Source organism: Salvelinus namaycush, chromosome 8, assembly GCF_016432855.1.
Source record: "Salvelinus namaycush isolate Seneca chromosome 8, SaNama_1.0, whole genome shotgun sequence".
In the NCBI taxonomy this organism is placed as follows: domain Eukaryota; kingdom Metazoa; phylum Chordata; class Actinopteri; order Salmoniformes; family Salmonidae; genus Salvelinus; species Salvelinus namaycush.
The window spans coordinates 43047696-43058879 of record NC_052314.1 but is presented as its reverse complement, the minus strand read 5'-3'; the positions used below and the strand labels follow the sequence as shown (position 1 = coordinate 43058879).

The window sequence follows — 11184 nt, the reverse complement described above, 5'->3', positions numbered from 1 at the left end:
GGCAGTGATCGCTGCCTCCATCTGTTGAAAACAGCAGAGGTGTATTTGGAGGGCAAGTTGGTTAGGATGATATCTATGAAGGTGTCCGTGTTTACAGCTTTGGGGTTGTACCTGGTAGGTTCATTGATAATTTGTGTGAGATTGAGGGCATCAAGCTTAGATTGTAGGATGGCCAGGGTGTTAAGCATGTCCCAGTTTAGGTCACCTAGCAGCATGAGCTCTGAAGATAGATGGGGGGCAATCAGTTCACATATGGTGTCCAGAGCACAGCTGGGGGCAGAGGCAGAGGCACATTTTGTGAGTGTCTTTTATAGGGCAAGGCAGCGCTAACCAACATCTCCAATCTCGTCTCATTGATTGGACTCCAGGTTTGCTGACTCCAATTAGCTTTTGGAAAAGTCATTAGCCTAGGGGTTCACATACTTTTCCCAACCTACACTGTGAATGTTAAATGAAAAATACAATAATTTGTGTGTTATTAGTTTAAGCGCACAATGTTTGTCTATTGTTGTGACTTAGATGAAGATCAGATCAAATTTGATTACCAATTTATGCAGAAATCCAGATAATTCCAAAGGGTTCACATACTTTTTCTTCCCAATGTAGATTCCAAAGACCGTACTAAGTACTTCCAACCCCACTTTTACCTCAGCACAAATTAAGAAAATGAGTCGAAAGATTTGTGCTTTTGACTGAACGAGTTGAAAAGATCCGAGACAGTAAAAAGAGCCTAACTTCTCATCACTAGTAGCCTACTCATCGCTAGGTTAGTCATGTTAGCCTAATCTGCTAGATTGGAATCATCCGGTTAAGGATGCTGCGCATAATCAATTCCAGAAAGATCAGACATCACTATTTGCCAAATATCTTCAGTGGTTGATCATTTTATGAATCGCATAAAGGTCATTCAAAGGAGGGTTTATCATTCCTTGCTGAGTTGTAGAAAATTTAAGATATTTCAAGTTATGATCGAATTGGCTAACAATGGAATTAAATAGTGGTCTAATAAGGCAAATATATTATCTTTGACTTGCCAATTCCATAAAGATCAGGAAGTCAATACACTTAACACACCACTGCGCACAGCAATCTCGCAAGGGCAGCATGTCAAAATGGTTAAATAGGCTATGTCCTACATAGTAGGCCTAAGGTGTTTGTATTGTAACAAACATGCAACATAGAGGAATGCCAGTTATTTTCCCACTTAACTTCAGCTCATAAATCCTAGAACATATGTAATCATATGCAGAAGTATGGTTCCACTGTGTACGATGAACAGGAGGTGCTAAACACGGTCTCTCAAAACGTATGCACCTCTGTAGCGCAATTCAACTTCTAGCTTTGATAATGTAGGAAGTCAGAACCTTTGGGGGGACAAATCAAAACCTGAAATGTGGCGCATGGGTTGTATTAGAGATATTGCTATAGGCTAGCCTACCTATCTGACCTCAAAGGCGTCCCATGAGAGTCAGTGATGTAAAAATACTTGAAAGTACTACTTAAGTAGTCTTTTGGGGTATCTGTACTTTACATTACTTTTTATATTTTTGACAACTTTATACTTCACTACATTCCTAAAGTAAACAATGTACTTTTTTCTCCTGACACCCAAAAGGACTCGTTACATTTTGAATGCTTAGCAGGACAGGAAAATGGTCTAATTCACACAATTATCAAGAGTACATCGCTGGTCATCCCTACTGCCTCTGATCTTGCGCACTCACTAAATACATGCTTTGTTTGTAAATTATGTCTGAGTGTTGCAGCATGCCCCTGGCTATAGACCAATATATATTTTATATAGCCTACAATTAATTGCATTGCTGTGAATGGAGTGGGTGGACTAAGGAGTCACCAGTACTCTGTATTACACCAGTTGCCCAGCACAAGAGACTAGATGTAAATTCTTAGACTCCAATAATTCCTATAACATATATTTTGTATGTTATTAAAAGTGTATTATGTTAAATACACAATAGCTTTCAACGTACCAGTATTTGTGTAAGCTTTCAAATAAATGCTGGTACAAACAATAAAATATTACAATTAATATTACATCAAATTATCTAAGTATTTTTTCCAAGGTGTGATTAAAAACAGTCAATATTCCCAAAGTTGAGTGTCTTTGGAGGGGGACTTTTATTTTGGAGGAAATATTTACGCTAGCATGATTTGCTGCTGCTAGGAGAACGTTAATCCATTTCCCATTATGCTCTATGATTGGTGTGCGTAAAATGCCTCCACTCGAGGGCGCGCAAAAACTAGCTTGATTCTTGATTCTCAGACTGGACATTTGCGAGATTTTGTGGAGAGGCTGGCTGGTGGTCTGAAAATACTGAGGTGGATTTTTTTAAACATTTAAATGTCACCTATTTGTGGCCTATAATACAAGCTATGAATTACATTTCCCCCAAGCACCCATACCAAATAGGATTTAAAAAGTCTGGCAATGTAATATAATACACGTTCAATGTGGACATTATTCGTTGACCAGTACTATTAAATTGATTGAGATTCAGTCATTATCAAGTAAGATTAACATTAGCAACATAATATGGATTTGTTAAATGAATTAATAGCAAATTCAACAGTCACATTACTGTAATATCTATAGCCTATCCTATATCTTCTTGAAACCTGAATAACATTAAAAAAGAGTGTGTTTCCTATAGCTTAATTAATATTCGCTAGACTGAGATGGCTCATTATGATCAAAGTCATCATCACAAATATTTCCACTGGTCAGTCCATTTTAATCTATCGATAAGCATAACGCTTCAATGGGTCGACGACACCACTTGGTGAGCGAATAATTTAGGTTGTCACGCTCAAGCCCACACCCAGTAGGCCTACTATAAAACGTGTCCTCGCTGCAGACAGCTTCATTCGCAACCTTAAACTGGAGAGAAAAACAGAGGCGCGCTATCGGTAAAAGGCATTGGAATGAACAGAAGCATATCGGCGCTTTTATTTCTGTCTCTAGGCATAATATTTGTCTGCGAAGGAGGTAAAAACATGATGGGAGAGTAATTATGAAGCTTTGGTGCTGTCTAAATGTGTTTGTTTTGTTTGCAATGTGTTACCAAAATGTTTCTAAACATTTTATTCACTCTTTTTATTTTTTATTTTAGTTAATCTAATTAATTTTCTATCAGCTATCGAACATTATGAGCGTTTATTTAGGGCTATATAAATTGATAGCCTTTGCTATATTTGGATATACAGCCAATCTGTGAATTATTTGATATGTGGGCCAATATGTACATCGAAACAATCAGATAATTACATGTTTATGTGATCATAATTTATTACACTTAGTCTAACTTAACCAAAAATGTTTTTATGCAGGCAACCCTTGCTGCTCACAGCCATGCCAGAACCGTGGCGTGTGTACGGCCATGGGCGCCGACGACTATGAGTGCGATTGCACACGCACGGGATTTTATGGCCACAACTGCACACAACGTAAGTTGTATCCTATATAAACAAATCAACATTTAAAAAAAATCCTTTATTTTTTTCTCCCTAGACACCTTATTAATATGCTTTTATCTTGATTTAACAGCTACATTATTCACGTGGATTAAAGTGTCTCTGAAGCCAACCCCGAACACAGTGCATTACCTCCTCACCCACTACAAGGGGCTCTGGAACATCATCAACAGCGTATCATTCCTCAGGGATGCTATCATGAGATATGTTCTGACATGTGAGTTGAGTTCAATAGCATCGTACAGTAGTCTTGATGAGGTTTCCTCTCTTGCCATTTGATCATGTCAAAAAACGAGTGATGTGAAGTTTTAGGCCATTCAAAAAGTAGGGCTACCAATACAATAACATACAAAGTCACCACAGTTTATTTTGAATTCATGTTCATGAATTGTGCTCTCTCTGTCTACAGCTCGCTCTCATCTGATTGACAGCCCCCCGACTTTCAATACAGACTATGATTATAAAAGCTGGGAAGCCTACTCAAATCTCTCCTACTACACACGCACGCTCCCTCCTCTGCCCAAGGATTGCCCAACTCCTATGGGAGTCGTAGGTAAGCAAGCTCTTTCTCTCTCTCTCTCGCTCTCTCTATCCAAACCTGTTCTCTCAGATTTTTGAACGATGCCTCACCTCCATAGCTTCATTACATCATGCACATGTCTGACAGTCCCTGTAGAGTAGAGCTGGCTGCTTGCCTGAGGTTTACTGTGAGGGAAAATCATACTCACTGAGCCACACCAAAATTTGTGTGGCATTCCCATGCATGCTTTTGGTTTGGTGGACATAGGATCAGGTTATTCTATTGTATTGGCAATATATTTCAGTTAATGATAAAAACAAGCACCATCTCCTGTATATCTTATAAAACTACAACATTTAAAAAAGCAAACCTCTAAATTAAACCAATCTCTCTGCTTTCCTCCATCCAGGTAAGAAGGAGCTGCCTAATGCTGAGATGCTGGCAAAGAAGCTCCTGATCAGGAGGAAGTTTATCCCAGACCCTCAGGGCTCCAGTCTGATGTTTGCCTTCTTTGCCCAACACTTCACCCACCAGTTCTTCAAATCCGACCAGAAGATGGGGCCGGCCTTCACTAAAGCCAAGGGCCACGGGGTGAGTACCAACACTGGACAGCACCAGCACAATAACAGCACTGAACATTACAACATGGTTTTGCCCAGGGATCAAATGACAGGGGGGCTAGTTGGGTCTTGGCAACCCTGGTCTCACCTTAGAGATTGAGTTAGCTGAAGGAAGACATCTCTTATGTATGTAGGTCTACGTACAGTACATTCGGAAAGTATTCAGACCCCTTGACTTTTTCCACATTTTGTTACATTACAGCGTTATTATAAAATCTATTACATTATTTATTTTTCTCATCAATCTACACACAATACCCCATAATGACAAAGCAAAAACAGCTTTTTAGAAATGTTTGAAAATGTATTAAAAATAAAAAAACAGAAATACCTTATTCAGATAGGAGACTTTCTATGAGACTCGAAATTGAGCTCAGGTGCGTCCTGTTTCCATTGATCATCTTTGAGATGTTTCTACAACTTTATTGGAGTCCACCTGTGGTAAATTTAAATTGATTGGACATGATTTGGAAAGGCACACACCTGTGAATATAAGGTCCAACAGTTGACAGTAAATGTCAGAGCAAAAACCTAGCCATGAGGTCAAAGGAATTGTCCGTAGAGCTCTGAGTCAGGATTTTGTCATGGCAAAGATCGAGGGAAGGGTACCATTTCTGCAGCATTGAAGGTCCCCAAGAACACAATGGCCTCCATCATTCTTAAATGGAAAAAGTTTGGAACCACCAAGACTCTTCCTAGAGCTGGTCGCCCAACCAAACTGAGCAATCGGGAGAGAAGGGCATTGGTCAAGGAGATGACCAAGAACCTGATGATCACTCTGACAGAGCTCCAGTTTCTCTATGGAGATGGGAGAACCTTCCAGAAGGACCACAATCTCTGCAGCACTCCACCAATCAGGCCTTTATGGTAAAATGGCCAGACGAAAGCCACTCCTCAGTAAAAGGCACATGACAGCCCGCTTGGAGATGGCCAAAAGGCACCTAAAGGACTCAGACCATGAGAAACAAGATTCTCTAGTCTGATGAAAACAAGATGGAACTCTTTGGCCTTAATGCCAAGCGTCACGTCTGGAGGAAACCTAGCACCATCCATACGGTGAAGCATGGTTGTGGCAGCTTCATGTTGTAGGGATGTTTTTCAACGGCAGGGACTGTGAGACTAGTCAGAATCGAGGGAAAGATGAAGTACAGAGAGATCCTTGATGAAAACCTGCTCCAGAGTGCTCAGGACCTCAGACTGGGGTGAATGTTCACCTTCCAACAGGACAATGACCCTAAGCACACAGCCAAGACAATGCAGGAGTGGCTTCGGAGCAAGTCTCTGAATGTCCTTGAGTGGCCCAGCTAAAGCCAGGACTTGAATCCAATCGAACATCTCTGGAGAGACCTGGAAATAGTTGTGCAGCGACACTCCCCATCCAACCTGACAGAGCTTGAGACGATTTGTAGAGAAGAATGGGAGAAACTCCCCAAATACAGGTGTGCCAAGTTTGTAGCGCCACACACAAGAAGACTCAAGGCTATAATCGCTGCCAAAGGTGCTTCACCAAAGTACTGAGTAAAGGGTCTGAATACTTATGTAAATGTGATATTTCAGTTTTTAATTTTTTATTAATTTGCAAACAGTTTTTGCTTTGTCATTATGGGGTATCGTGTGTAGATTGAGGGAATAATTATTTTTAAATCAATTTTAGAAGGCTGTAACGTAACAAAATGTGAAAAAAGTCAAGGGGTCTGAATACTTTCCGAATACACTGTAGGATCTTAAATTGATCACCCTGTTGCAGGAGAGCTTTCCTGCAATGTAGGAAATGTAAACCTTGTAGTGTATTTGAGGTTTAAAAAAGCTTCTGAAGTTTGTAATTTCCATTTTGAAAACAGACTTTATTTTCCCTTACATTTTCAGTATCAACCCTTACAAAAATATCCATTCATTATAATCCACATAATAATTAACTTTTCCTGTTGCTGCAGGATTATTTTCCAGCTGTAGCAAACGTGTTCAAATTAAGATCCTACATCTGTATATGACTCACTTCAATGCTTGATTTCCAGGTGGACCTGGGTCACATTTACGGTGATAACCTTGAGAGGCAACACAAACTGCGGCTCTTCAAGGATGGCAAGCTGAAGTTTCAGGTACTGGACAGATCTTGTCAACTATAAATAACCTTGAACATCACTGAACAGATTCTGTTTGTCATATGCCCAGCTGACTGTCTCTTCTCTCACCTTTACTCTCTATAGGTGTTGGAGGGTGAGGTGTACCCACCTACAGTGAAGGAGGTAGGGGCGGATATGCACTACCCTCCCCATGTCCCTGAGTCTCACCGCTTCGCTGTGGGCCATGAGGCATTCGGCCTGGTGCCTGGTCTTATGATGTATGCTACCATCTGGCTGAGAGAACACAACCGAGTCTGTGATGTCCTGAAGGAGGTACATCCGGACTGGGATGATGATAGGCTCTTCCAGACATCTCGCCTCATTCTCATTGGTAAGCAGTCTAAGCGAGCAGTATGTGAAGAGAGATGTATAGGACTTGCTGCTCATTATCACAAGGAAGCCATGGGGTCAGATCCTGCAGATCTTACATAGTATCTGGATTGACATTGTCTATTGTAGCTTGTGCCGATCAAATATTGCATTTACTTGCAAACAGCTATTATATTCTATAATATTGTATGCAGACCCAATATTCTACAAAATTCTATCCAGACCCAAAATTCTATTGTATTTCGACCTAATGAAACAGTGTGAACCCATATTTACAGCAGTGCTCATTGTTTTCACTTCCTCTCTATGGTCTTCTCCTTTTACATGAAGTCCTTGATAGTAAATCAAATCAAACTTTATTTGTCACATGCGCCGAATACAAGAAGTGTAGACTTTACCATGAAATGCTTACTTACATTAACCAACAGTGCAGTTCAAGAAGAACAAAATATTTACCAAGTACACTAAAATAAAAAGTAACACAATAACAATAACGAGGCTATATACAGGGGGCGAAGTGACTATGCATAAGTAACAAACAAACAGCGAGTAGCAGCAGTGTACAAAAGGGAAATTGCTGATTTTATTGTCGATTTTATGAATTGTTCAGCAGTCTTATGGCTTGGGGTTAGAAGCTGTGGAGCCTTTTGGTCCTAGACATGGCGCTCCGGTACCGCTTGCCGTGCGGTAACAGAGAAAAGAGTCTATAACTTGGGTGACTGGAGTCTCTGACAATTTTATGGGCTTTCCTCTGACACCGCCTATTATATAGGTCCTGGATGGATGGAAGCTTGGCCCCTGTGATGTACTGGACCGTTCACTACCCTCTGTAGCGCCTTACGGTCAGATGCCGAGCAGTTGCCATACCAGGCAGTGATGCAACCGGTCAGGATGCTCTCGATGGTGCAGCTGTAGAACCCTTTGAGGACCCATGCCAAATCTTTTCAGTCTCCTGAGGTGAAAAGATTTTGTCGTGCCCTCTTCACGGCTGTCTCGGTATGTTTGGACCATGATAGTTCGTTGATGATGTGAACACCAAGGAACTTGAATCTCTCGACCCACTCCACTACAGCCCCATCAATGTTAATGGGGGCCTGTTAGGCTCACCTTTTCCTGTAGTCCACGATCAGCTACTTAGTGTTGCTCACATTGAGGGAGAGGTTGTTGTCCTGGCACCACACTGCCAGTTCTCTGACCTCCCTATAAGCCATCTCATCGTTGTCGGTGATCAGGCCTACCACTGTTGTGTCGTCAGCAAACTTAATGATGACGTTGGAGTCGTGTTTGGCCACGCAGTCGTGGGTGAACAGGAAATACAGGAGGCGACTAAGTACACACCCCTGATGGGCCCCAGTGTTAAGGATCAGCGTGGCAGATGTGTTGTTGCCTACTCTTACCACCTGGGGGTGGCCCGTCAGGAAGTCCAGGATCCAGTTGCAGAGGGAGGTGTTTAGTCCCAGAGTCCCTAGCTTAGTGATGATCTTTGTGGGTACTATGGTGTTGAACGCTGAGCTGTAGTCAATGAACAGCATTGGAGTGAGATTGAGTGAGCAAGGCACTTAACCCTAATTGCTCCTGTAAGTCGCTCTGGATAAGAGCTCTGCTAAATGACTAAAATGTCAAATGTGTTAATGTCACAAAAGTTGTCGATCGGTCACTGTGTAAATAAGCCTAATATGACAGCAGTTTAATGGCGCCATGTAAATTGGGGTTCAAAACAACACTTGAGAGTTGATATCACTCTGATATTATGTCAAAATTGACTTTATGGAGATTTTTAATAACTTCCCTCTTGTAAAAGGGATTTTGTTCCAGTGGGACAACCTGAAGTAAAGAGTAGATGCATGCATATATAAAGAAACAACAAAGATTAGAACTAATTGCCCCTCTCCTTGCTGTAGGTGAGACCATCAAAATTGTGATCGAGGACTACGTGCAGCACCTGAGCGGCTACCACTTCAAGCTGAAGTTCGACCCAGAGCTTCTCTTCAAAGAGCGTTTCCAGTATCAGAACCGCATCGCATCAGAGTTCAACACCCTGTACCACTGGCACCCACTGATGCCCGACGCCTTCCACATCCAGGAGCAGGTCTACTCCTACCCACAGTTTGTCTTCAACACCTCTGTGGTCACCACACATGGAATCACCAACCTGGTGGAGTCCTTCACCAAGCAGATTGCTGGACGGGTAAGAGGCTCTTTTTTGTGTGGGATTTAGGTTGTACACTGTGGGCTCTGGGTGGCTGCTTAAGGTGTGGTTCAGAATTAGGAATGTAAATGGGGCCTGGTGAACCATGGTTGAAATGTGGGTGAATGGTAATGTTGCATGTTATTATGTGAGTTTTCAGCAGACTTTATATTTTTTTCTTTAGTGCTTACCCTGAGGGAATGTCAGTCATTCAAAATAAAGAGAAACTCATTGTTGTTTAAGGCTGGTCGACTTACATCTTGTCCCTCGTTCCTCCTTAGGTTGCTGGAGGTCGTAATGTCCCCCCTGCAGTGCTAATGGTGGCTCTGAAGTCCATAGAGAACAGCAGACAGATGCGCTACCAGTCCCTTAACGCCTACAGGAAACGCTTCTCCATGACGCCATACATCTCCTTCGAAGACCTCACAGGTGAGAACCACCATTAGCATCACAGCTATTACATAAACACTTATCATCCTAAGCATTGGGATTGAGTATATAGTGATAAGATTGTAATATAGTGATCGTTTAGTAGAATTAGCAGTAGAAGGTGTGACATCCTGTGGTATACTGCTTTCAATTAAGGCCTGTAAAGGGATGTATGGAAGATCATTAAAATAGTAATAAAACTAGCCTGGGCAGATGGAGCGTGCTGCTGTAAGTTATATTGGAGCAATACTGAGCTCCTTTTAAGGGCTACAGCAAAGGCAAACAGATGTGCATTTTAGTTAAAGATTGTGTAAGCAGTTAGTGATGGCAGAGAGCCGGGTGTAAACAGGCAGAGGCAGAGGGGCGTCTGGGAGGTCGACAAGCTCTACACTGCCTCACACAGGCCTACTGCATTCCTATCAGAAAGAAGAAGCTTTTCTTTAATGACAGTGTGAGAATAAACAAAAAGTGTGTGTGTGAAAAAGAATGTGTGAAAAAGAGCGAGAGACAGAGAGAGTAAGAGTGAAAGAGAAAGATGTTGAATGAGTTTGACCTACTTTCCATGTGTATTGTATTGCATCAAGTATGGAAACTCAATCTCTAAATGCTTATGAAACAGCTCTCAAACTTGTATCGTTTTCACTAACACTTGTTCTGTGGACAAAACACAGATGGCAAGACACAAGGTCAGATGTAGATAAATTACATCAGTGTGTCGTCATCATAATGTCCACATCAGTTTAGTCAAACAGATTAGCCAGGTTGAGTAGAGTACCTAACATAACCCTTTCTCCCAGAAGCCAGACTGCGTAATGTAAAATTTCCCTCTCTCTGTGTGTGTTTCTCAGGGGATAAGGAGATGGCTGCAGAGCTGGAGGAGATGTATGGGCATGTGGATGCTGTGGAGCTCTACCCAGGCCTGCTGGTGGAGAAGCCAAGAACCAATGCCATCTTTGGGGAGACCATGGTGGAGATGGGCGCCCCCTACTCCTTGAAAGGCCTGATGGGAAACCCCATTTGTTCGCCAGAGTACTGGAAGCCCAGCACCTTCGGTGGGAGCATCGGCTTTAACATCATCAACACAGCGTCCCTACAGAGTCTGGTGTGCAGCAACATCAAGGGCCCCTGCCCTTTGGCATCCTTTCATGTGCCCGACGTAAAAGACAATGGATCCAATGTCATTAATTCCAGTACGGTACATTCGGGAAGTAACGATCGCAACCCCACAGTACTTCTAAGAGAAAGGACCACTGAGCTCTGATAAGACAATTAAGCATTTAAATGTATAAGCATTTAATGTATTTATTTATGTTAATATTTATTTAATTTATTGTATTCTGGAAGTGTTATTGAGAAATGTTGTTGAGAACGTTTTTTGTAATGTCTCATTGTTTTGACATGACTTTTGTAAGTTTAAAGAAAACCAATCCTTACGTTTGGGTTATATTTATTCTAAGAGCTAATTTAATGTATTATGTAATT

At 41.7% G+C, this 11184-nt stretch overlaps 1 protein-coding gene across 1 annotated transcript; it reads left to right on the top strand.

Annotated features, from left to right (window-relative positions):
- Positions 1 to 2943: 2943 nt before the first annotated feature.
- On the top strand, positions 2944 to 10963 carry LOC120051921 (prostaglandin G/H synthase 2-like). The gene is made up of 10 exons (XM_038998805.1): positions 2944 to 3007; positions 3349 to 3465; positions 3566 to 3709; positions 3902 to 4045; positions 4422 to 4603; positions 6648 to 6731; positions 6840 to 7086; positions 8987 to 9273; positions 9555 to 9702; positions 10551 to 10963. Exons 1-10 carry the CDS (start codon positions 2944 to 2946, stop codon positions 10961 to 10963), a joined length of 1830 nt encoding a protein of 609 aa, XP_038854733.1.
- Positions 10964 to 11184: the final 221 nt, after the last annotated feature.

Bases quoted from the DNA above. Each gene is read 5' to 3' on its own strand.
- LOC120051921 (XM_038998805.1), top strand. From the start codon at position 2,944: ATGAACAGAAGCATATCGGCGCTTTTATTTCTGTCTCTAGGCATAATA. The intron at 3,466-3,565 runs GTAAGTTGTATC...TTGATTTAACAG, and splicing joins TGGCCACAACTGCACACAAC to CTACATTATTCACGTGGATT. The intron at 6,732-6,839 runs GTACTGGACAGA...TACTCTCTATAG, and splicing joins ATGGCAAGCTGAAGTTTCAG to GTGTTGGAGGGTGAGGTGTA.